Below are 27962 nucleotides of genomic sequence, written 5' to 3' on the forward strand. Positions count from 1 at the left end.
GTCCGATTCGTGAACGACTTGTTCAGTTCGATTCCTGAACGAATCATTTAGACCGGTTTTATGAGCCAGTTCAACTGATTCACTGAAAAGCTCCGACTCCAAAGAACGATTCGGACATCTCTAACCGAAGAGGGGGCGGGGCACAGCGAGGACCATCACCAACGGTTTGTATGTTGTTTTTCATGAGTTGTCGGGTGTCTCTGTCAGTCATACGGCTAGCCCTACCCCGCAATCCGACTCTAACAGCGAAGCCCGTGTCTCTGACTCTCCGAGCAAGCAAACACCTAGTCCGTTTTAATTCGGTCTCCAGTGTATCGACATTATTCAGCATGCCCGAGCGGAGGCCCTTCGTGCGGTTGCCTACTGACGTCTACCCCGTCAACTACGGGCTGCGCCTCAAGCCCGACCTCGTCGACTTCACCTTCGAGGGCAAACTGGAGGCAGCCGTGGAGGTAATGTTGAACCTGATGCCATGCACCCCCTCTGCCCCCTCTGGTCTGGGCCCCAATGTCATGCCATGTTCATGTTAAGTCTGGTTTTTCACTTTGCATTTTTATAACTCCTGATACTGTTGTTGCTGCTAATCTAACGAGCTACCTGCTAGTGAACCAGACAGCGGCTTTACACACCACGTCTTTCATTTTTACGAGTTCCAGTATGTTTGAATTGTATCATTTGTTATTAAGTACTTAAACCTAGTGTCCTCTGAGGTCTGGTTCTCACAATAAAGAGAATTAAGCAGTTAAGTTTGTTGCCCCGCAAGCTAAAGCGCTAACTGCCGCCACACTGCTAACCATGTTAGCCTGCAGAGCTGCTGTCATAAAGCACGTAAATACACACATAAATGTCGTAATTTAACCTCTTTCCAGGTGATATTTTTCCCGTACATAGCTGAGACGATGAATCAGTCCTGTCTACAAGCTCCTGAGTCACTCTGAGCCTGTCTGACAGTTTACATGATACTTTATAGCTTACCATAATCACAGTGTAGTGAAGCGCCCGTGGAAACACTCAGGTGAAGTATGGACTTTGTGGCTGCCTGGCTGGGGATAAAATACATTTAAAATACATGTAAAACTTCAAAATATGAGGTTCGTTAAAACTGATAAAGATCATGCATTATCATAATTATTCTTTTTTTACGTCTTTCTGATCTATATCTATAATGTATGTGTATGTAACTGTGTATATACACTGATTCAGAATATATATATATATATATATATATATATATATATATATATATATATATATCAGCACTGTAGATCAGTATCAGTAGAATCACAGCAGTTATTACTGGGTAAATTACTCTGGTTGATCCTGTAAACAGATAGAAAAGATGGTAGAGGTTAATGCAGGCCAGATGTGATGAAACTGAGGTTTGGCGTCCAGAATTGCCCTTTGCGTAAGATTGTTTGTGAAGCCTTTTTATAGATCAACAGCTTCACATGTTAAGTCATGTTGTACCCCACTCTCATGCAGCTGTGTTGTGAAACTCGCCTTCCGGTTGATCTTGATGCCAAGACTTATTAGAGCATGAGATTAACTACATTCCCCATGATGCTATACGCATTATGACTTGTTCATGGGGAGATAAGGCTCATGTTTATGAACGGCATTAAAATAGTGTATTGCTAGTCGCAGCCTTCTGTCACATGGCCAGTGCACTCATTGCATCCAAGTCACATCCAGCTTCAACAAGCCACATGTGCCCTCTAATGCTTTACCTTGGCAGGTTCAAGCCTTTAAACACAATGCGTGTCTTTATGTAGGATCCAGTTAACCGTAAATGAAGTGTGATAATAGTTAGGTTGAGGAATAATTAAAACAGTGCATTTACAGACTCTGGGATGTATTGTGTCTCTTTGTCTGTGAAAACCATCTTATGGACATGAGAGCCTGGAAGCTATTGATCGTCCTGGGAAAGTTTCACTTCAGCAATAAATGCAGTCTTAAAACAGCCTATTGCAACATAAGAGGCTATGTTGGTCTTTTTATTCATAATCTGATTATATATGCACACGTCAGAATTTCGTAGCAGCAGCAGCAGGAGATGGCCCTTGAGCCTCCGAAAAGCCGTGAGGATTCAGGCGGTTCTTTTTCCATGTGCTTCGTATTTGCTTGTACTCCTGGAGATTTCCTACAACAAAACAGGAAGAGGGAAATCGTATGCACTATGATATGAGCAAAGATAAAAACAGCTGAAGTAGATGATCCCAACACACAGTCGCTCACAGTTTTTTTCCCTTTTTTTTAAAATGTTTTTTTTTTTGAAAGAAGTCTCACCATTTATTTGATTAAAATTACAGTTAAAACAGTAATATTGTGAAATATTATTACAATTTAAAATAAGTGTTTTCTATTTTAATATATTTTAAAATGTAGTTTATTCCTGTAATGGCAAAGCTGAATTTCTTCAGTGTCACATAATCCTTTAGAAATCATTCTAATAATTATTCTCATATCCTGATTTGGAAGCATTTTCTTCTCATTTTTATTATCATTGTTGAAAACACTTGTGCTGCATTGTTTCAGGATACATTGATGAATAGAAAGCTCAAAAGAACAGCATTTATTTGAAACAGAAATCGTTATAAACGCAGCTTGATCAATTTAATGCATTCTTGCTGAATAGAAATATTTGCTTAAAAATAGTCTTACTGACCCCAAACTTATATACATCATTTTAAAATTTGTGGTTAGTTTGTCTTTCTGCATCAGAAAGACCCTGGCTCAGTATTTACTAAACCAGGAAGAATTTTCCGGCAGCGATTGGCTGGATTGTATGTAGGTGACGTGAGATTGTTTCATTTTTTTTACGACTGTTATCTGATACAGTATGAAACAAAGGAAGGTTCACAAAGCTTGCAAAAGGCAATGAAGTGTTATTAGAAAAGCAACCACACACCAAATACTGAAAACTGAGGATCATAAAATGGCTGGACCCTTATAAATGTTAAAACTGAACTGTGTGTCATTGTTCTTGACAGGTTACACAAGGGACAAACCAGATTGTGATGAACTGTGCTGATATAGACATAATTACTGCTTCTTTTGTGCCTGAAGGGGGGGAAGGTGAGTGCGAAACTCAACTGTAATCCACATTTAGTGATGTATTTGCTCGACTTTTGCCTGATTGCTTGTTCGACCTGCATTAAATGCTTTATAGTCTGTTTTCTTTTTAGGATTAACTGTGCTCATTTTCTCCCCGTCCATTTAGAAATTAACGCTACAGGATTTAACTATCAGAACGAGGATGAGAAGGTGACCCTATGTTTCCCCAGCACTCTGCAAAATGGTAAAGAACTCATAATGTGGCCTGGAAGAAGCCTTCTGCTGTCATGTCAACAATCTCTGTGTAAAGAGTTGCTATAGTCAGTTTATTGACGCACGAAAGCGGCTTCAACAGCTTCCTGTTAAAAGATGAATGGCCTTTCTTGCTTTGTGCTTCTGTTTTATGTGCCTTTTGTTTAGTTTTTTAACCACGGGCTTCTTGTTTTTCAGGGTCAGGATCATTGAAAATAGACTTTGTTGGAGAGCTGAACGACAAAATGAAAGGCTTCTATAGGAGTAAATACACGACTCCTTCGGGAGAAGTCCGCTACGCTGCCGTCACACAGTTTGAGGTAAACTCACATCAGGGTACGCGGTTCATTTGTGTGTTTGCTCGCTCACTTTCTCTGCCACTGTTTGCTTTAGCCCTATCATTTGTTATGTCCCCCTCACATTCTGCCTGCTCAATCATTCACTTTCCTCTGAGATCTTGACTGTCTTTCAATAAAGACTAATTCACAAAGTCCTACAGCATACGCTTTTGTCCGAAGCGACTTGGAAATGAGGAAAAACAAGCAATTTATTATATAGGAGCTGATAATGGAGTCAAGCAGAAGTAAAACTGTGAATATTGGAGAACCTTTTTCAGACCCCTGTTACATAATGCATGTCTGGCCCATAATAACATGCTTTATTGTTCCGTTTTAATATATTTACTGGTTTTATTATGATGCTTGCATTATAAATCCATTAAAATAGTCCTTATTTAGCTACTCATGCTTATTTCATTCATGCTTGATGGATTTTAATGTGGGATGGACATTTAACTGAAAGTTTAGCCTCTTAACTTGAGCTTTGGTTGAAGTTAACTTAATCAGGGCTCAATGATAGGGATGTCCCGCTGGCTCAGGGCCAGTGTGAGAGAGTTGATGGAAAAGTTATTTGCCTTTTCAGTTCTGATGCGTTGCTACTGAAAAATTTACATGCATTGATCTTGTGCATCTGTTTTTATGCCTTGCTGAGTTTAAGCATTTGGTTTTCGTTGATGATATCTATATTGTGTTGTTGTACATTTCACTGATTTGTCTGCAAGGCAGTGTTATCTAGCTGACTAAGAGCCTGTCCACATGGAGATGTGTTTAGCTTTAAATGCTAAAATTTTGGATCGTAAAGACGTTTCGTCCAGACGAATCTGGCATTTTAGGAGCCTGAAACTGCTATTTTTTGAAACCGGGTCCCAGAGTGGATTAATCTTGAAAACGACACCCTTGCATTGATGTCATCACCCCACGTCTCGACCTTAGTCAGACACCACTACGTCATGTAACAGCAACAGCAACAATAGCAGATTACATGCTTGTGTTTGTGCCACAGAAGCTACCGAGGCTATTAGCTTTACTAAAATAAAGCTTAATTTCTAAGCTTTACTAAAGTTTGTATACAGCGCACAAAGTTTATGCGCATGCTCCAAGTCTTATTCTCTGTTTTTAGTTTAAAGTGGCAGAATTACAGTACCACATACTGATCTGGCATGTATACTATATCGTTTTGAGTCGGTTTCAGTGGTTTCGTGTGTACGCTGATATAGGGCTGGGCGATATATTGCATGCGATTGTCACGCGCATTTCGTCAGTAAAGTGGGTAATCAGGGAACCGGCTTTACTGACAAAATGCGCGTGACAATCGCATGCCATATATCGCCCAGCCCTACGCTGATATTTCTTGAGATGAGGAAAAAAAAGATTGGCTTCGTGTGGATGTGGCCTAACATAGAACTGGTTTTGTCAAAATTGCAAAAAAAAAAAGATTTATTATAGTCTTGTTAAACTACAAACCGATCAGTAATGTTTTGCATCAAATGTCATCATTTAAAAGCAAAAAGCATTATTTTATATAGCATTACATTTTTACGTTACACATGTGTAATTTCAAGCTTGTTACAAATGTTAGTTTTTTTTAGAATTAAAACAAAAATAGTGCCTTTAACAAAATATTTAACGGAAAATGTAATAAAAAATGTTTGTAAAAGAAATAAAAATATAATATTCTTTCATCACTAGGCTGGTGAAAATGTTGGCAGGGCAAGTGATCAGTAAAGTTTTGCTTTGCAAGCCATCATTTTCCAGCAAAAATGTTTTATGTATGGAGTTACATTACAGATTATAGGATCCATTACAGTTTTCAGCTTAACCATTTCTTGAATTTAACAGAAAAATGTATTAAAAAATTAAATGGTTAGAGCAAAAATAAAAATAAATTGCTAAAATGCTGGGTTCCAAGTCACATTGGACTTTCTGGTGATGAGAGAGCAGACACGACTGCCAGAGATGCGCTTGACCTGGAAATATCTGACTGTCAAATTCCACCGTCTGATTTTAAACCATTAATTAATTTATATATCACCAGTAAGTGGCAGAAAGGATGGGATGAAAATAAAAATAATAAGCCGTATGAAATAAACCCTAGTATAGAAAGAAGTACCTTCCATAACTTCAAATCAAGACATGATCAAGTCGTCTTCACTAGGTGTAGACTGGGCACTCAAGACTTACCCATGCATTTTTATAAATAGGCGAAGTTTCTCCTTTAAGTTCCTTTGACTATTAAGCATATTCTGTTGAATTGTAATTTTTATGATGCTGCTAGAAAACGCTTTTATTCAGAAACATTGCTTGCATGGAATATTTCAAAATGTATCACCTGAATGTATTTTAGATTTTCTATCTTAAGTTGAATTTTTTTATATAATGTAAATTTTATGAATGATATTGACCTTTTTGTTTGCCATGATGCTAACATGGCGTAAAAACTTAATAAACAAACAAACATTGCTAAAAGTAAAATGTAGCATTCTTTTATCACTTGGCCATTGAAAATATTGACGAAACGGCAAATTACTTTTCCATCAACTCTCACACTGGCCTTGAGTCAGCAGGATATCCTTATCATTGAGCCCTGATTAAGTTAACTTCAACCAAAGCTCAAGTTAAGAGGCTAAACTTTCAGTTAAATGTCCATCTGACATTAAAATCCATCAAGTATAAATGTAAAAAGCATGAGTAGCTAAATAGGATTTAATGGCAAGTAAAAATCAAAACTGCTGGCCCAACTGGGCAATTAGAAAAAATGAGAAAAGATCAGAATAGGGTGCATCTGCAGTTTTTGATGCCATGCAAATATCCCTACTCATGTTTGAATCACTGCAACCCAATCTAACTTCGAGTCCTCTCTTCCTTTCTTGCTGTCTCCATCTCTCTCGATGTCTGTCACCTGCTCCAGGCCACGGACGCACGTCGAGCTTTTCCTTGCTGGGATGAACCAGCAATCAAAGCCACTTTTGACATCACCCTCATCGTCCCAAAGGACAGAGTAGCCTTGTCGAATATGGTATGTGTCATTTTTTTTTTCCTAATCCTTCCCTCTGGAAACGAACGTCCCTAAATGGCTTGATTCGCATTACTGTCAGATGTGTGCATTATCTAACTCAGGCCTAGAGGCATTGTGCCTCCCCTCACAAGTCATGACACTTGGCGCACATTAGGCTTGGTGCGGTAGTCTGTGTTACACTGTGTTTGTGTTACCGCGGCACTGTCCCCAATGTTGTTTTGCTTTTCTATAGAATTAAAAACTATTTAGTTCAGTTGGACAACGGATGCTACAGTTATAAACTGAGCGCATCTTCTCTGCTCATGCTGACTTTATGATGATAATTTAACTAGTTCCCATACTGAACACACTTATTCTAATCGTGTTTCCCTTTCTGTTCAGAATGTTGTTGATCGAAAGCCATATCCAGATGATCACAGTCTGGTGGAGGTGAAGTTTGCCACTACACCCATCATGTCCACCTACCTGGTGGCATTTGTCATCGGCGAGTATGACTTTGTGGAGAGTCAGTCGTCGGATGGTGTGACAGTCCGTGTGTACACCCCTGTCGGAAAGGCAGAGCAAGGGAAATTTGCACTGGAGGTATGCAAACTGCTTCCTTAGTCTGTGATGGTTTGCTTTTCTTTTCTTTTCTTTTCTTTTCTTTTATATATATAATATATATATATATATAAAATAAAATATTAAACACCACAACTGTTTTCAACATTGATAATAAGAAATGTTTGAACACCAAGAGCATTTTAGAATTATTACCGAAGTAATAGAAAACAGTTACTTTTAACTGTAAATATATTTAACTTTTATTTCAAAAACAAACAAAAAAATATTACAACCCCAAACTTTTGAACAATATTTACAATATGATTATTTTTATTAATATTATTATTACCATTATTATCATATCTATATGTTATACAGTGTCTGTTTTGATTTATAACTGATAAGCTGATATTAAAATTGTATAGTACTAAATAAAAAATAAGAGTTCGTTCACACTTGTAGTTCGGTTCGTTTGGTTCATTTGGTCCGGACCAAAGAAGAAGAAAAAACATTTAGTCCTGGTCCAGTTAGCGTTCACATTGGCAATTTTATCACCGAACCAAAAGATACCGAACCTTAAGGCATAGGGATACATTCACAACGTGATTGGTTGGATTTTATGACGTATTGCCTATTTTGAGACGGAACTTACCGAAGATCCAAAACAGTGCTGTTTGCTGAGGTAAATGCGCTCGTTGTGTGTGCATAGCGGTGCGTAGCCTGCATGTGATGGTATTTTGGCCAGCTGGAAACTCGTGAAGAGCTTATAAAATGTGCAAAGTAGTCAAAACAGCGGCGGGAATCCATCCGTCACACACACAAATGATCTGCTGCATGGAGACGCACGTCTGATGCCTGTGATGGGCAAACTCGCGACTATGACAAGAAAAACTGACATGCGTGAGGATTCTGTCCTTTTTAGGGTCTCGTCTTCCTGTTTTTGGTTCAGTTACATGTCTTTGGTCCGTGTTGCGTTCATATATCATTCGAACCGCACCAGAGTTCGTTTGGAAGCGGACCGAGACCCATCTTTTCAGCGGTCTCGGTCCGTTTGTTTGGTGCGCACCAGGGTTCGGATGGCAGCGTTCACATATGTTCAAATGAACTGCACTATCCGAGCAATAGCACCAGGGTTCGTTTTAATCGAACCAAACATGACAAGTGTGAACGCACCCTAAAGCACTAAAAATAGTTTTAAATGAATTTTAAGTGAATTTAAGCATCACAACATTATATTGTATTGTTTGAGAAATAGTTATTCATTTATTTCATATTCTTGCTAGCTGTGGTTGTAATAATACTTTGGTACATTTTTTGTTTCTTTTTTTTTCCCCAGGTTGCCACAAAGACCCTTCCGTTCTACAAAGATTATTTCAATGTTCCTTATCCGTTGCCTAAAATTGATCTAATTGCTATTGCTGATTTTGCTGCTGGTTTGTATCATTTTCATTAAACATGAAACATCTGTCGTAATCGACTTTGTCTATTATGTTTAGTTGTTTTAATTTTTGGTTCTCTTGTGTCCTGTAGGTGCCATGGAAAACTGGGGCCTTGTTACTTACAGGTGAATTTACGTTTAAATGAAACAGTTAAATTACAAACCTGAGTTTTCATAAAACATCATGAAAACACAGAACCTTTTGCTTTTTTGAAAGCAGCTATTCAAGAGAGCTTCATTAATATTTCATCTTTCTTGGTAGCATTTTAATCCCCAGCATACCATAACAATATGAGCAGCATTATGTTGTGTTTCTTTCTTATGCATTTTTTATTTGTGGATTTTAAACTTTTGTGATTCTCCCCTTGCAGGGAGACAGCTCTGCTGATTGACCCAAAGAACTCGTGTGCGTCGTCCCGGCAGTGGGTCGCCCTGGTAGTCGGCCATGAACTGGCACATCAGTGGTTTGGAAACCTGGTTACCATGGTGAGTGTGTTGAAATGTTCAATGTTGTAGGTTAATACTATGCTAAATACTGTTTTAGTAGGTCACAATGGTATTTGAATATAACTGTTATTCAGGGTGCTGAGAAAATGTCTCTTGCTGCAGGAATGGTGGACTCATTTGTGGCTTAATGAAGGCTTTGCATCTTGGATCGAGTATCTTTGTGTAGACCACTGTTTCCCTGAGTACGACATATGGACCCAGTTTGTATCTGCGGACTACACCAGGGCTCTGGACCTGGATGCGTTAGATAACAGCCACCCTATTGAGGTCTGCAAGAGATGGGTGTATCTCCCCCATAACCCCAAGTTCTCCCAGTGTGTGTCTCTGGTGTTTGTTGCTTTTAAGTGTTTGTGTGGACAGCAGGAAGTTTTGATTTGCACTTTGTTTGTCAGTCGGTCTGTCTACTCAGCCATATCCCTTACAGCATTTAAATTCCAGACCCAGATTTAGCCTGATGAAATATTGATCTCTGTGTCATGTTTCAGTGCCTGTGTGTGTGTTTCTTTGGAATCGTAGGTTGATGTCGGACACCCTTCAGAAGTGGATGAAATATTTGATGCCATATCATACAGCAAAGGGGCCTCTGTCATTCGCATGCTGCATAACTACATTGGCGATGAGGTGAGAGTCACGCTTTTGGCCAGCTGCAGAGAGACACTCGCAAATGTAAATCTGTCAGACTGGTGGTCAATGTGGGTCCCCCAAGAGGATGTATGGAAATACATATTACTTATCTGTCTATTGTGCTGGAGTTTAAGATCTTTAAACATTTGTAATCTGACAGATGAATTTTGTTGGTTGTTGCAAAAATAGTTCCAGCCATCATTAATTCTGACTGTTAGGGTGTGTTCACACTTGGCAGGTTTGGTTAGATTAAAATGTTCGAATGCTGTTATTGTGGTTGATGTGAATAGGTGGTTTGAGTGAAATATGAGCACAACACTGACCAAAGACATATAAAATGAAACAAAAACAGGATGTGATATCACAAAAAGCGACCCTAAAAAGGACAGAATGCTCAAGGATACCTGGTTCTTCTCGTCATGAGGGATATTTTGTCCATTACAGTTCAGTTGGCGTCAGAACTGCAGTTTTCTTGAAGGAGATCTTCATTTCATCCCCTTGGAATTATATTTTTAATTTATTTTGACATTTTTGTCAATTAAGTTATTCACATATTCTTATTTTTTGACAACTTATTTACATTATGTGAAGTTTTTATTTATTTATTTATTTATTTTTCATGTGTACATTTTGGGACTTTTTATTTAATTCAATTCAATTCAATTCACATTTATTTGTATAGCGCTTTTGAGCTCCTGGAAAAATGAAATACATCAACAATAATTAGGATATATAGAAATTTGGGAATGTGCATGGTTTAGGAAACAAGAAGGTTCTATCTACAAAGTCAAATGGAATGCAAAAACTTTGAAGTTCAATATCTCAAAACTGCTCATAATGCAAATAGAACCTTATAATTCCGAAGGGATGATTTGTATATGTAACAGAGGAATTTCTGCTGCTGTTTGACTGATTTACACATTTTATAAACTCTTTGTGTGTTCTCAGCTGGTAACAATACCATCATATGCCAAATAGAAGCTGTTTTTTGTTTTGTGTCTTTAGGTTTGGTGTTAAAAATGACCAGGGCTAAATTAATCATTTTCTTTTTTCCGGACCAAAAGAACTAAGTGAACTGAAATACAAGTCTGAACATGCCCTTAGATTCATTCTGTTTGTTTGTTTTTTGCAGTTATCTTTAGAGCTTTGGTTTTGAATAATATTTGATTGAATTTTCTTTTTCTAGGATTTTAGAAAGGGAATGAATGCTTACCTTTTGAAGTTTCAACACAAAAATGCATCTACTGGTAAGTTAACTTGCCATAATCGTTGTGAAGATTAAGCTTTAACCTCTGATTTTTATCTTGATGACTGGAAAGCCTAAGGTTCTTGTTAACCCTTTGATGCACAACATGGGTCAAAAATGACCCGGCTGAGTTTTTATTTTCTATATCTTTGCAAGAAATTATTTTAATCATTCAGTATTCCAGGTATTCCTCAATTAACTTGTTTTTGATCATCACAAATCCTCATTTTAATTTTTTCTTTCTTACTTTTTTAATAAAAATCATTTTTGTATCACTACCCTTCTAATGCGCAACATGGGTCAAAAATGACCCGTATTCATTTCCTATGTAATTTCAATCATGGTTGAGTGTTTCTTTGCTGAATCTTTAAAAGAAATGTATTTTATCATTCATTTATTCCAGGTATTCCTTAAATATCTTGTTTTTGATTGTAAAAAATCATTATGTTCATTTTTTCTTTCTTACTTTATAAACAAACACAGTTTTTGTCTGTCTACATCAATTTTACACACATGGGTCAAAAATGACCCGTATTCATTTCCTATGTAATTTCAGTCATGACTGAGTGTTTCTTCGCTGAATCTTTGAAAGAAATTTATTTTATCATTTATTTATTTCAGGTATTACTTAAATATCTTGTTTTTGATTTTCTACAAATAATTATGTTTATTTTTCTTTCTTACTTTATAAACAAACACAGTTTCTACATCAATTTTACACACATGGGTCAAAAATGACCCATATAGAAATCTTTAAGATTTGCAAATTTTTGCAAGTAGGAACATATTTACTGCAGACAACTGTTCATCTGCCACACATTTTACATCTTAACTAGGCTACTTTTGTATATTTGATGGATGTAAGTCTTATTATATTTAATATATTAGGCTATATATTTCATAATTTTTAATTTTTTGTCATAAATCAATGCAATTGGTCATCCTTTATGTCTGTCAGCGTTCCTGAAATGTAACAGTTTTGGACAAATACAACATGAGTCAAAAGTGACCCGAATTAGTTATTTTCTATATCGCATATATTACAATAAATTAATTTTATCATTCATTATTCCATCTATTACTCAATAACCAAATCCTTATTTTAATTTTTCCTTTCTTTTTGAATGAATTTTTTTGAATGTGTGTGTCATTACCTTTCTAAAGGCCAACGTATACTTCACTTTTTATGTGTACGTGAGGGTCAGCATACAGATTTTTGTAACTTTTTATAATTTCCAGCGGATTTCTGTAACTGTGTATGTGCAACCCTGCACATACACATTTAAATTGCGTTTGACTGAAAGTACACTTTCAGCTTTTTTTACAGTGATGTCATCATCCACCTCAGTTCTGTTGAGGACCAGCCATTAACACTCTAGATAAAGAAATTCAAAATCACTGTTGATCGATACACTTATTATATATTTTCACTGTTGGACAGAAACCTTGTTCAAAACTGTTACTTTTCAGGAACACTGATAGATGTAAAAGGTGACCAGTAGCATTGGTTTATGACAAAAAAATACAAATTATGAAATATAATATACAGCCTATTATATGAAATATAATATGTCTTTCATCCATCAAATATACAAAAGCAGCCATGTTGAGACATGAAATGTGTGGCGGATGAACAGTTGTCTGCAGTAAATATGTTCCTTCTTGCGAAAATTTGCAAAGGTTTCTATATGGGTAATTTTTGACCCATGTGTGTAAAATTGATGTAGAAATACAAAACCTGTGTTTGTTTATGAAAAAAAGAAAGAAAAAATAAACACAATGATTTGTTAAAATCAAAAACAAGATATTTAAGGAATACCTGGAATAAATAAATGGCAAAATACATTTCTTTCAAAGATTCAGCGAAGAAACACTTAGTCATGACTGAAATTACATAGGAAATGAATACGGGTCATTTTTGACCCATGTGTGTAAAATTGATGTAGAAACTGTGTTTGTTTATAAAGTAAGAAAGAAAAATAAACATAATTATTTGTAGAAAATCAAAAACAAGATATTTAAGTAATACCTGAAATAAATAAATGATAAAATAAATTTCTTTCAAAGATTCAGCGAAGAAACACTCAGTCATGACTGAAATTACATAGGAAATGAATACGGGTCATTTTTGACCCATGTGTGTAAAATTGATGTAGACAGACAAAAACTGTGTTTGTTTATAAAGTAAGAAAGAAAAAATGAACATAATGATTTTTGTCAATCAAAAACAAGATATTTAAGGAATACCTGGAATAAATTAATGATAAAATACATTTCTTTCAAAGAATCAGCAAAGAAACACTCAACCATGATTGAAATTACATAGGAAATGAATACGGGTCATTTTTTACCCATGTTGCGCATTAGAAGGGGTTTTCATAGCTTGTGCATCAAAGGGTTAAACAAAAATCAGGATTCTTTATAGCAGTTTTTAGGCCTGTTAATATTATTACATAATCATCACCTGTTAATAACTATTTGAAATCCAAATTTAGTGCTAGAATTTTAAAGAAAAAACTGGTCTTAAATATTACTATTGTAATAATAGTTGTAGGGCTGTCAAACGATTAATCGCATACAAAATAAAAGTTTGAGTTTGCCTAATATATTTGAGTGTACTGTGTGTTATTATTATGTATATATAAATACAAACACATTCATGTATATATTTGAGAAATATTTACAAGTATATGTATTTATTTATATTTTTATATAATTTATATTATATATAAATACAAATATTTTGTACATAACATATTTCTCTTAAATATATACATTTGTGTGTATTTATATATATATATATATATATATATATATATACACATAATAATTACACACAGTACACCCACATATTATGCAAACTCAAACTTTTATTTTGTATACGATTAATCGCGATTAATCGTTTGACAGACCTAAATAGTTGGGCTTTCATCATGAAAACTGCCAAAGAAGCTGGGATTGTGGTAAAAAAACCAGTCCCCATCATACATTTTTTCTCTTTGGATATTCCATTACAGTCAGATGCACGTAACAATACGGAAGACAAGATCTGTGGCTACTTCTGTTTCATTGCAACTTTAAAAATGAATAAGTGACTTATATTGCTATGGGCATACACTGTATTTGACATTAACACGGCTCAATTAAGTTGTAAATCACAGTTATTTGTTTGGCAATTACTTATTAGCCTATATTCATAATCATGACCTCTCTAGCAGTTTGATCTTGAACTGTGGAAGGCTTACAGTGTGTTATTGAGGGAGTGACCTGTATACCAGGTCAGAGTTTCACTGCATAAAAATAAGATGATATTTCTAACGTTTAGTTTGAGCTTGATTTTTTTTTTGTATCTTATGATATTTTCAAACTTTATACATTTTAATACAGTATTACAAATTATATTTTTGTAATATAAATTAGCCATTCATTTTCACTTGTGCTCAGTGTATATAGGAAAGTGTATCCATAAGGAAGTGATTAAGCATTGCCCTGTGGCCCATGATCTGATCCAGCTGTAGTAATTACATAGTGTGTTACATTGTAATTCTGACACAGCATAGTATTTGGCGGGAGTGTTGTGGGCGTGTGATCTGGCAGCAGTGTTGTTGTTATGCTTTGTTAATTGTTGTGTAGTCAGAAATAAAGGGTGTGACGTTCTCTCTTTCTTCATCCCAGAGGACTTATGGGAGTGTTTGGAGCAAGCAAGCGGGAAGCCTATTGCCGCAGTGATGAATTCCTGGACCAAACAAATGGGCTTCCCTATAATAGTAGTGGATCAAGAGCAGGTAACATTTACAGATCCATTCTCATCATTTTTGTTTTGTTTTGGTTTGTTTTTTGGTTTGGTTTGTTTTGTTTTTTGTTTTGTTTTTTGTTTTGTTTTGTTTTGTGTTTTGTTTTTGTTTTGTTTTGGTTTGGTTTGGTTTGGTTTGGTTTTTGATTTGGTTTGGGTGTTTTATTTTGTCACCATCCAGCACAGTGGGACTGTTTTTCTTTCATATTTCTCTGGATATTCTTTCCCCTAAAGTTTTCAAATATAATTTAAATAACCCTCGGGGTATTGAGAAGTCTTGCTGAGATGGACTATGAGCTTCTCAGGGAGCATCTGGTAATAACAACTGTTGTCTTGGCAATACAAGATTTAATCAGAGCTGAAATAATTGGTTTTGATTTTTTTTTTCCTCTCCAGCATGGCAGTGACCGCGTGCTGAAAATCTCTCAGAAGAAGTTCTGTGCTAGCGGACCACGTAATGGTACATGGCATTCAAAAAAAATAGCAGTTAAACTATGCACTGAATCTGCTCATGGTTTAACAATTTATCTGTCTTTTTCTGACTCTGTTATATTTGTGGCCTAGATGAGGACTGCCCCAATTGGATGGTTCCCGTCAGTATCTGCACCAGTGAGGACCCAAGCTGCACTAAGATGAAGGTTCTGTTGGACCAGCCTGAAACCACAATTAACATCACCAACGTTGCACCTGACCATTGGGTCAAGGTCAGATTGCTGTGTTTTATGTATTTTATGAAAAAGGCTATTTTTATAATTCAAAAACCAATGATCTCTGAAGGATGACTTAAATTGACACCCTATCTCATGAGCATGACAGTGGTGGAAAATGGTCATATGCACTGTGTTCCAAATTATTATACATGTGACGTGTCAGTGGGATTTCACTACAATAAACATTCAGATTTTAGTTTTTCAATAAGTGTTTGTTTGCTTTAGTTCTCCATATCTTTTTAGATAAATGGTATCAATCTCAGACAGGTTTTGTAAATAGTTTGCAGAGGTTGTTCCACTTTAAGTCACAGCTTCAAATACTTTGCTCAACAGTGGCTTTTTATACAATAATACAATTTTTTTTTTTTTACTGCAACTTTCCTTAATAAACCTTTATCTGACCAAGTTCTCTTGTGCTGTAAATTTCTCACAAATCTTATGATAGTTCAATATTCTCCATTCAGTTTTCACACAATATAAGTTGTTTTCATCAGAAAGAAATTTCTTCCCGCCATATTGCATGAGAACTGTAACTTGCTTAATAATGCGGAACAACAAGTAGGGTTTCCATTTACCCAAGAAAACCTGGCAAACAAACCTGTCTGAGATTGATAAATTATCTAAAAAAAAAAAAGAAAAAAAAAAAGAAATTAAACAAACACTTTCTTTAAAAAACTAAAATCTGGATGTTTATTGTACTAAAATCCTACTGATTTGTCACTTGCATAATAATTTTGAACACAGTGTAAACCTAAATTACAGCATGTATGCAAACTGTATGTTTAAACTGTATTTGTTTTCTTCCATGTGCAGATTAATCCAGGTACCGTGGGATTCTACAGGATCCAGTACAGTTCAGCCATGCTGGAGAGTCTGCTGCCTGGTATCCGAGACCTCACACTACTGCCTGTGGACCGCCTGGGTCTGCAAAACGACCTCTTCTCTCTGGTGAGACGCCACACATGAGCCTGAATCATTGTTTTGCAAGTCAGAGTAGAGGCTCAGGTCTCCACTTGACACTTCACTCAAGTCTTCTTGATCTCAAGTTACACAGTCTTATGGAAGTCAGGTTCTTTCAAGCCTCCAGGTCTGACTAATACTTTATAAATTATGAATCAAATCGTGTGAGTTTTGCAACTTAAGCTCTACCAAAACAAAGCCTTAGTAAAACTGTATGGCTGCTGAGAAATATTAAGTTGGCTTTTTGCTGGAACAATAAAAGTGTAGAGAAAGTTATCAGATACTGTACCATGCAAGTATTTTTAATATCCATTGGCTGACTTCTGTTGATTTTTATAGTAATGAACTATTCATACAGCATCAAAAATCCAATTAAATGTAATTTTTTTTTTCTTAACAATATATCTAATTATAAAGTTTATTATGTGCTTGTCTGTTTGAGTGCTTCATTAATTTAGTATTGGTGTTTCACTGAGCTCTTTTATAGGCTACAGATCTTTTTTTCAATGTCGATATCATTGTGTTCAGTGTTGCTGAAAGGTTTCTTGGGAAAAGCAATTTCAGCAATATCATTAATCATTTCTGTCTCTCATCTCCGTCTGTGACCACCTTCTGTTTTTAATAGTGTTGTGCTGTCTCTCTGTCTGTCATGCCCTCAGGCTCGAGCAGGTATGATCAGTACTGTGGAGGTGTTGAAGGTGATGGAAGCATTTGTGAATGAGCCAAACTACACGGTGTGGAGTGACCTGAGCTGTAATCTGGGTGTTCTGTCCTCTCTGCTCTCACACACTGACTTCCACGAGGACATCCAGGAGTTCATCCGAGATCTCTTCACTCCTATCGGCATGAAGCTGGGATGGGACAGCAAAACCGGAGAGGGTGAGAGCCAGAACTCACAATTCATAAAGGGATAGTTCACCCAAAAATTAAAACTCTGTCATTATTTGCCGACCCTCGTGTCGTTCCAAACCTGTATGATTTACTTTCTTCTATGGAACATAAAAAAAAGAAATATTAAAAATTTGGAGCCCATCTACTTTCATTAAATGGACAAAAAATATTCTATTCCACTTACTATGTTCCAAAGTAAGTCATACAGAATTGAAACATCATGAGGGTGAGGAAATGATGTCAGAATTTAAATGTTTGGGTCAACTGTACATTTAAAGGGACAATATTCTGCATCTTTTGCTCCAAAGTTAGCAAATGTTTTTATACTACAACAGTCATGGTTTAGTTTTACATGACCATTTTCTCATCCTCTTAGATTTAAGGCTATTTTTATAATTCTTTTAATAAATGTTAATAATCTTGGCTGATATCTTTACATGTGCAATGAGAGATAACTTGCCTGCTAAGTTACAAATGTTGCAAATAAATGCTGTATGCAGTTTTTATGTATATTTAAATGTGTGCGAGCATATGTTAATGTTCTCCTAGTTAGGATGTCATAGCCATGGCAATTTAATAAGCCTTTTTTTTAGCTTATAAATGTTTTTAACCAAATTATAATACCAAAATTTCTTTGGTCAATACCAGTACCAGTAAAATTGCACTTTGCATTTTCAATACAATACAATTTTGATACTAATGCAAAAACAAATTCTATTGATTAGACATTATAATTAACATTATAAATGTTAATATTAATATCAGTTCAATTAAATTTATTTATACTTTAAAAAAAATGCCATGTAGCCTTCAAGTATTTATTATTTTTAAAATGTATAAATATTAGTGCAGTTAATTAAGAAAAAAAATTAAGTAATTAATGACAATTTTTCTGTAATTAAGTGTGCCTAACATTACAATTTGTAATATATTTGTATATTGTAATACTTATTTTAACATTGAATCTCCAAATAAATGTAGAAACAACATAAAGATGATATATTTTTAAATTACACTGTGTTCCATATTATTATGCAAGTGACGTATCGGTGGGATTTCAGTACAATAAACATTTAGATTTTAGTTTTTCAAAGAAAGTGTTTGTTTTATTTCTCCATATCTTTTAAGATAACTGGTATCAATCTCAGAAAGGTTTGTTAAATAGTTTTTGTTGGGTAAAGGGAAATTCTACTTAAAGAGGTTGTTCCACATTATTAAGCAAGTCACAGTTCTCATGCAATATGGGGAGGAAGAAAGATCTTTCTGAAGATGAAAAGCATGAAATGGTGCAATGTTATGCAAAAGGCATGAAAACAACTAATATTGTGTGAAAACTGAATGGAGATTATTGAATTATAAGATGTGTGAGTAATTTACTGCACGAGAACTCGATCAGATATTAAATGGATTTTTTTTCATTAATTTCTAGGCAGGGGTTTATTTAGCACATTTAATTTTCACAATAAGAAAATTACTAGTTAACTTTTGGTACCAGTATTTTTATGTGAGAAAACAACAGTATAAGTTATTTACACTTATGCAATGGTCACATGTTCGTCTAGCACATTTACATTGAAAAACTATTTAAAAGCTATAGAGCTTACTGAAAACAGCTCTGACAGATCCCAAGCAGACTTCTTACATCAGCAATGTCCTGCTCTTGTACACGCTCATACCTGTAATCTTATGATTTGTTGATGCATAGAATCATAACTGTAACACTAGCCAAAGGATGTGGGGATACATCACTATATCACTACTTCAGGAAGGGAAAAAACTTAAATTGTGTTAAATATTTTTAATACGTTAAAAAGAAAATATTAATTGCAGAAATTAACTTTTATTTTTGACAGCCTTTATAAAAAAAGCCTTTTTATTCAGGGTTTTATTTTTATTTTTTTAATTTCGGCACGTCTATTAGGCTACATTTACACTGTAATAGTTCACCCAAATAACATAAAATCTAGACTGTTTCTCACACAAACTTCCCTTAAACATAGTCTCTGGTGTCCCCAGAATATGTCTGTATAATTTCAGCTCAAAATACCCCACAGATCATTCATTATAGCTAGGGCCCTATAATTTCTGCGATCACAGAATCGCGGAATCCATTCATAAAAACAGAATTTACTATATAACGCGGAATGTCACGGAATTTGTCAAATTTTTGATGAATGAATTAAAAGCAGGTCAGTACACTTAAAGTAAATCGCGATATAAAGTGAATATTAAACCGCAAAAAGTCTATTTAAACATGAATCCTGCATGCCTGTGTGCCTCTGAAATGAATGATGCGGAAGCGCAGTTTCATTTACCTCACACACACTTGAGCAGGGGTGCACGCACACTGAAGCACATGCGACGCTCGCAGTGTTTTCGTCCTCTGTCGCCTCACCATATGAACACACAAATTCATCTCCAGAGCTTTGAAAGTTTATTTGAGAAAACTACCGTCATAAACACAGAGAAACTCAAAGCTCTAGGTAAACCGTCAAAATAAAATTTCGATTTAACTTGACAGAAACATATTACTGTTGTACAGTAGAATTTAGATATTTATATATTTAATTATTAAAATATATTTTTAAACAATAAGCTCAGTGTTTCTTCCATGTTTTCATTTTAACATTAAAGCTCTGTTGTGCAGCACATTGTTTGACAAAAAAGTTTAATTTCATGATTAAAAGATAAATTAAATGGTATGTGTTCATTTGATTGCCAGAAAAATTTAAATACACAACAGAACTTCTGGAAAAAATATTTTTTTAATTTTTAATTTAATTTTTTAATTAATAAATATTGTTGTTTTTAAGAATTCAATTAATTAGACATGCTTTTTGATTATTAAAATGGAATTAAACCATTAAAATGGAATCCAGAAAACAGAATTGGGTGTAAATAAAATTTGAGGGGAAAGAATAAAACGTTTATCATAGGGCCCTAAAACAAATTTTTTTTTTTGTTAAACTTTTATTAAATTGTTGGTAAATTGGACAAGATTCATTATTTCAATTAATTAGACATGCTTTTTGATTACTAAAATTTAATTTAACCATTAAAATGGAGTCAAAAAATAAGTAAAACAGAAAAAAACGGATTCCAGAAAAAACGGAATTTGGGAAAAAATAAAACGGAATTTGGAAAAAAATAAAATGGATTTCATAGGGCCCTATATAGCTTGTCAAATTTTCCCCTATTTGGGTGTGAGCAAAAACACACAATTTTTGTCTGTGTCCCTTTAAATGCAAATGAGCTGCTGCCAACCCCTTTCCAGAAGATGCAGAGCTTTAACAGCTTGCGCTTCGGTTGCTCAACAACAACAAAGCTGGAGAATTTCACGTAGCCAAAATGACAATTGTCAGTAACGGTGTTCAGCCTTACATTGCTCAAACCAGAGTTGGACACTGATGGAGAGACTCCGGAAGAAGTTACAACTTTTAGAATGCATCTGGACATTTCTGAACGGTTAGTGGATAAATTTAGGTAGTTGATCAACTCATCGACTAGCATGTGGCGTCATGTTAATCTTTTGAGCAAATCCAGCGTTGAATTGACCCTCGTTTGTGAAGCAGTCCGGCATAAAATGACGGCAACACTCTACTACAACAACTCTTCCTCATCTCTAAAGCAGCCCAACATGGCCTCACCCCCTTTGTTGTATGTTTTGCTATGGCGTTAGAACTGGTACATCGTTTTCGGTTGCGAAAAAGGTGGAAAAATATTTTTATTATATGTCCCCTTTAGTGCCGTTTTATTTTAGCTCAGTGTTATTTATTTGATTAGTTGTCATTCATTTGTCATGAGACACTCAAATGAAGTGCACTTTTGTTTGATGCCTCTCTCCCTGTTTCTTGTTCAGGGCATTTGGACGCCCTGCTACGAGGTCTGGTGCTGGGAAAGCTGGGTAAAGCGGGGCATAAGGCCACTCTGGAGGAGGCCCGGCGGAGATTCAAAGAGCATGTGGAGGGTAAACAGATTCTGTCTGCAGACCTCAGGAGTCCAGTGAGTCCTCTAGCATTACCATTTATAAGGCATCAAGGTTTAATCAGCATCTATCTGCCCTTTTTTTTCTTTTTTCTTTTTTAAAATGATGGTCCTGTATTGTTTTTATTCTGGATCAACATGTCCCTGTAAACATGTTTTTTTTTTTGTTGTTGTTGTGTTTTTTTTAGGTGTACCTGACAGTTCTGAAGCACGGAGACAGCACAACACTTGACACCATGCTCAAGGTGACAATTAAAACGTGTCTGAACATTAGTTACAACGTTAAAGCTGCAAACAAATAAAATGGCATCTTTCATTTTCTCTGCTCAGCTTCATAAGCAGGCAGACATGCAGGAGGAGAAGAACCGCATCGAGAGAGTGCTGGGAGCCATTCCCGCCCCTGACCTGATCCAGAGAGTGCTTAACTTTGCCCTGTCGGTACGCAAATACACACACACACAGGCACTGTAGAAAATAGGTCAGACTGTGGAAAAATTTAAGGCACCAGAAACACACTTTGCAAGAGTGTGAAATGTTTGAACAGATAAAGGGAATGGCAGGAAACATTAGTCAAGTCTTTAGTCAAGTCCTGTCATTAGGGGTGGGTGATATGAGCAAAATCTTATATCGCAATACGAGAGATTATATTTCACAATGACGATACATGTCAAGATTCTAGCTATTTTGTTATTTTATTTTAGCTATTAAAACTAAAGAAGCAAATAATACAACAAGAGGATGAATACAGTAGAACAAAGATACAAATTAAATAAACTTTCAGGTACAGTAGGTCTTTTTGGCAAATAAGAAATACTACAGAAATGTAATAATCAAATGTAAAATTAAAAACTGAATATTCTTCTCTGTATGAATTAAATATAAATTGATTCTTACTAAAGATACAAAAGTTATTCAGTCAAGAGCAGTGAGTAATTTCCTGTCATTTGTTGTTTGGTTGACATTAATGAGACCGACAGAAGCAGGTATATTAAGCTGCTGTCACTTTAAGAACGAATATACTGGTACACATCAGTTTTTTTGTGCAACTGTTCATGTTCATTTAAGACAAACCTGACTGTGTTTAAGTGAGTACTTCACACAATGGCCATTTTGACATCATTGTGTGTATTTGGCCATTTAAGCACAATAAGCCACTAAAGAGAACTGAATTTGGGAGCGCATGCTGTCTAAGAGTCAGTTTGGTTGTGTGTCCGCAAGCGCCACATTGAGAACTTTTTTCATGACTTATTGCTCTTAACAGCTCTTTTTAACATCATGCATGTCCTGTACTTATTTACATACCATGATATAAACACAACAGTAAAATTTCAAACAATTGACACTTTATATATATATATATATATATATATATATATATATATATATATATATAATATATTAGTCAAACCGCCCAGCCCTACCTGTCAGTGATATCCCGCCATATTTTACCTCAAAAAAGAAAGAGAATTTTTTTTTTATAAAATATTACAAATCTATTTTATATATTTTTATATATCTTTAATATTGTTGTATTCATTTAATTCATGTATTAAAGGACCAGTATTATTTCTGTCCCTTTGATTCATGTTTAAAAATCCAATGCCTCAATTTTCCCCAGGAGATCAATAAAGCACCATTTTCATCTCTCTCATCTTTGAATTAACATTCTCACAAGAAATCCAATCTGACACACTCATTCTCTGAGCTCTAATCTGAGTCTGTAGGAATTAAACATCTCCAGTGACAGTGTGAACAGTGACACTGATTCTGGCTGTGGTATTTTTAGGAGGAGGTTCGTCCCCAGGACACTGTGTCTGTAATCGGGGGCGTAGCTGGAAGCAGCAAACACGGGCGCAAAGCTGCGTGGAAATTCGTTAAGGACAACTGGGAAGAACTTCATAACCGTTACCAGGGCGGCTTCCTCATATCAAGACTCATCAAGGTGAAACAAGTGCAATACACGAGTAGAGATGAAAACAGAGTAAATTAAAATAGGAAATACAGTACCAAATCCATTTTGATTCTGTATTATATATATATATATATATATATTTATATATATATATATATATATATATATATATATATAGTGTATATGTATATGTGTGTGTTTATATGTTGATCCACTGTTTTTGTTTCTTCACTGCAGCTGACAGTGGATGGGTTTGCAATAGATAAAATGGCTGCTGAAGTTAAGGTGAGCATCATGTGCTCCTTTCTTATGTCACTTACAAAGCCATTTTAGCCTTTGAATGACAATGTTGTCCAAAGTGAATGGAAATTTACATAAAACACATATTTAGTTTTAGTATTTTCTGCTATAAATTTAATTTCATTGATTAGATAATGCTTAGAGTGTGTGAAGAAAATCTCTCTCGTGTTGAATTTAGTTAATGTGACAATGATGCATTAACAGTTAAAAAATAGTGCAATAAAGGGATAGTTCACCCAAAAATGAAAATTCTGTCATCATTCACCCTCCAGTAGTTCCAAACCTGTATAAATTTCTTTGTTCTGCTGAACACAAAGGATGATATTTGGAAGAATGTTTGAATTTACTACCATAGTAAGAAAAATAACTACTATGGTAGTCAATGAGACATTCCTCCAAATATCGTCCTTTGGGTTCAGCAAAACAAAGAAATTTATACAGGTTTGGAACTACTGGAGGGTGAATAATGACAGAATTTTCATTTTTGGGTGAACTAACCCTTTAAAGCAGGCTCTGTTTGACCCTATGACTCACTCATAGTTAAAGCCAAGATCCAACAATCAGAAAGAATTTTGTGCTTTCTTACTTCTGATAAAAAACAAAGTCTCAGTTTTTAAATTCTGACAATTTTATCATGAAATTTAAACAATAAATGCCAACCGCTGTAGCGCCTCAGTTATAGCGTGAGTCTTTTCTTCCACATTAATACAAGTTAATATCTCGAAAACTATGCATGAACTTCAAAAGGTATGTTGAAAGATACAATGCAACTTACTGGAATGTATCATGTCTCATGAAATTGCTTAATCAGTGTTTCAACTGTGGAAAGACAACTTGTGAACAATGTCACTTTACATCATGTTTATCTCAGGAATGCTTCCCAGTGTTCATGGTTCCTTAGTTAGCTTTAAAAAAAAAACACGAGAGGAGCTTATTTACTGATAATTTTATGTTTGAATAAATTTGCCTTGAAGACAAGTGGTTATGAAAACTACCTCATGTGATACTGAGTTTTATACAAACATTTCAGTTTTTATTTGTGTAATCATTAGGTAACTTAGTACCATAGTTACATGTTACTACTTGTATTTACTATAGTAATAACAGTAAATGATGCATAATTATAGGTAACTAACCCTAAACCAAACCCTAACCCTAACTCTATAGTAAGTACATGTAATTAATTAATAGTACTCAGTGCTTATTTGAGTAATTACAATGTAACTGTAAAATAAAGTGTAACCAATCATCATATCTGAAAATGAATATAGCAGCTGAAAATAATTGCTCTGTTTGTTAATTGTTACCTCTAATATTATAGTATACCAAATGAGACGGTCACTGTATAGTTTGCAACATAATTTGGGAGAATTATTATTTTTTTTTTTCCTTAGAAAAATCTTTATCAGCAGAGAAATTTAGTATCGGTGTTATCATAAATGACCGGAAAGATTATGAAAATTCATTGTTCAGAAATGTATAAACCTTGTACAGGAGCATTTATCTGTTAATATAATGTATTCAAATAAGATTGAAAATTTATATATATAATCACACAAAAGGTATGCTTCAATCTACAGAGAATGTATGAATGCCACCCAATTATTTAACAAAATATGTAACAAAGTAGTATTTATTTACAAAAAGAGTTTAAAAAGTCTCATGGTCTAAATCATGCCAGACCTGTCATTCAGATGTCCTGGTCATATTTTCCCCTAAAAATCAAAAAAAAAAAATTTTTTATATTTCCTTAGATATATTTTAAAATTATTTCTTTAAGATAGATATATTTAAATGTCTTTATTTTCTTTATTGTTGTGTTAATTTATATTATATTCTGTTGATGCTTATTTTCTAGTTATGTTTCTGCTCTAAAATATTTCAGAATAGATATTGCACTTGGGTGGAGTAAAACATGATGTTAATTTGAGTTCAGTTTTCAACACTGATAAGAAGAAGAAATGTTTGAGCTGCAGATCAGCATATTAGAATGATTTCTGAAGGATCATGTGACTGCTGAAAATTCAGCTTTGAAATTATAGGAATAAATTAGATTTAATTTTTTTTAAATTGTTTTTCTATTATTAATAATATTTTGCAGTTTTACTGGGGGTTTTCTTTTGTTTTTTTTCCCCCTTCATGCAGCCTTGGTGGGCATAAGAAAAGAACAATATATATTTCTATTAAAAAGTTGGATCTTCAAGCAAACATTTCAGACAAAACTCGTCTCAGAAAGAAGTTTGTTTGGTTTTTAAATGATATCCTGTTAAAAATGAAGATCATTTGTATTGCCACACAAATGTATGAGTGTGAAAGAAACTGATAACCGCTGCAGGTTGCTGTTGTTCACAGAAATGTCGGTGGTTTTTCTGCTTTCAGAGTTTCTTCGAAAGTCATCACGCGCCAGCGGCCGAGCGCACGGTACAGCAGTGCTGCGAGAACATTCTCCTGAACACTGCCTGGCTCAAGAGGGACGCAGATGACATCCACCAGTACCTGCTGCAGCGGAAAGCGCCCCCAGTCTGACCTCTGAACTCTGACCCCTCCCTGACCTGCTCACTCACTCCAAAATGAGCATCATCTGGCTATCTTCTGCGAAAACAGAAATGATTTCAAAACTGCAACTCCATCTTAAGAATTACCCAAGAGTCAATAAAGAGAAGTGAAACTAGGAAACAAGACTGTTCACTTTTGAGTGTTCCCCATTCTGCCAGTGGGAGGCGCAAGTGCACTCGAGCAGAGCTGTGACTGAAACGCAAGAGATTCTCCATGTTATTTTATGAGCTGGTATTGCATGTACACACATCGTTCCCTCAGTATGGCACTCCTCTTATGCAGTGATATTATAACGCAATCATCTCTCTTTCCTCGCATTCACCGGTAGAAAAAAAAAAAAAAAACAAGCATGATGTTGAAATGCTCAATTTTAAGTTTGTTTGTTTGTTTGTGTTTTCTTTTGTTCTGTACAAATGACGATCTCCTCCTTCAGTTTTATTAGTAATGGCTATATATTTACCCAGTATATTTACCCAGAATCCTCTGCGGCGTGACTGGGCAGAATGGAGGTTAAAGGTTGGGATGCACTGGTAACTGAACGGACTCTATGGTAACGGCTCTGAATCCCATCGTTAGTAACGGTTAGGACTGAAGACGCATAAGCATGGTACTGTGTGTATATTGTAAACTGCGAGCATTAGTTCTGAGACCTTCAATTAATCTGAAATGTGATTATATATACATACGTCTTTGCCCTTGTCTCCTGTACGTCACTATCACCTGTTCTTCAGCACTTCCTGTGGTTTATACCTCCAGAAACTGCGAGAGAAATCAACACAGTGGAAGAAATGTCATTAGCATCTGCCATGATAATACAAAGCTGTTAGAGATACATTTTATAAGATTTATTTTACTGTTGTTGAAATCAAAAAGCCCACAAAAAAAATCATGATTTAATCTGGTTTCAAACTCGGAGGCCTTAAATTGGTTAACCAGATTGTTCGATGGCATGGTAGCCTTGTTGAACCTGCGGAGAATTTGTTATCTGATGTGGCGCCCAACGCGGGGTTCATGATCATCAAATTCTGTCACCAAATCATTCCCTGAAATGTGCTTTTGTTTCAAAATATAATTGATGTTCATTAAAGAAGATGAAAAAAAAAAGCTAAAAGATGGGCACAACTGTATTGTTGGAATGCTATACTGGATTTATACATGTGCGGAATGACTCTTCATGCTCTTATGTTTGTGTGCATTTTGTAAACGATACACAAATGAACATGTATCCCTTAAATGTAGATTATGCCATTCACACAGTTCAAATGGGTGTTTCGAAAACATATCACTTATGAATATAAATGTAAATAATGATTTCAAATCATGTGGAGCAGGTACAATGGGAGGAAAGACAGAGGACTTTGATTTTATCAGCATTATAAATGCTCAGTTTTTGGACACTGAAGCACAGATATGATGATGAAGGTTCACTTGTGTTTGCACAGATTTTGTGTTGGGAGCTTGTGTTCACTGTGCAACATGCAGACTGAAGTTTGCATATCTGACCGAATTTCAATAGCAGATTTCAAACATCAATGATAGTGTCAGAGTCTGATTTCAGAAGATTTTCGTTACGTTATTGCCGAACACAGAAACTAGGCAATAAAGAAAATCACATCTGATGCAAGAGAGGAACCTTGTGCAATGGACTGCTTGCATTTAAAAAAGTATTAAAAATTAATGAAGTGATTCATCTGTATTCCAGCTTCAACATTAGCTGGTAGCTTATCAAATGCAGTCATGAAAAACTGGAAATAAGATTTAAGTCATGGGAAATAAAGTCATGAAAAAAAAGTATACATTTCTTTAGTGAATATATGCTGGTGTTTTTTTAGATACGC

The 27962-nt window shown here is 35.1% G+C and overlaps 1 protein-coding gene across 1 annotated transcript; it reads left to right on the top strand.

Annotated features, from left to right (window-relative positions):
• The first annotated feature begins 132 nt into the window (after window positions 1-132).
• Window positions 133-27914, top strand: npepps (aminopeptidase puromycin sensitive). Its single transcript, XM_067388407.1, has 23 exons — window positions 133-452; window positions 2991-3075; window positions 3221-3298; window positions 3505-3626; window positions 6553-6660; window positions 7042-7242; window positions 8540-8636; window positions 8734-8767; window positions 9013-9127; window positions 9251-9415; window positions 9665-9769; window positions 10959-11019; window positions 14694-14803; window positions 15208-15271; window positions 15376-15515; window positions 16335-16469; window positions 17141-17360; window positions 21232-21374; window positions 21545-21601; window positions 21687-21794; window positions 23143-23298; window positions 23506-23553; window positions 25948-27914. Exons 1-23 carry the CDS (start codon window positions 171-173, stop codon window positions 26092-26094), a joined length of 2781 nt encoding a protein of 926 aa, XP_067244508.1. The 5' UTR covers window positions 133-170; the 3' UTR covers window positions 26095-27914.
• The last annotated feature ends 48 nt before the right edge of the window (window positions 27915-27962 follow it).

Source organism: Chanodichthys erythropterus, chromosome 6 (assembly GCF_024489055.1).
Source record: "Chanodichthys erythropterus isolate Z2021 chromosome 6, ASM2448905v1, whole genome shotgun sequence".
NCBI classification, from domain to species: domain Eukaryota; kingdom Metazoa; phylum Chordata; class Actinopteri; order Cypriniformes; family Xenocyprididae; genus Chanodichthys; species Chanodichthys erythropterus.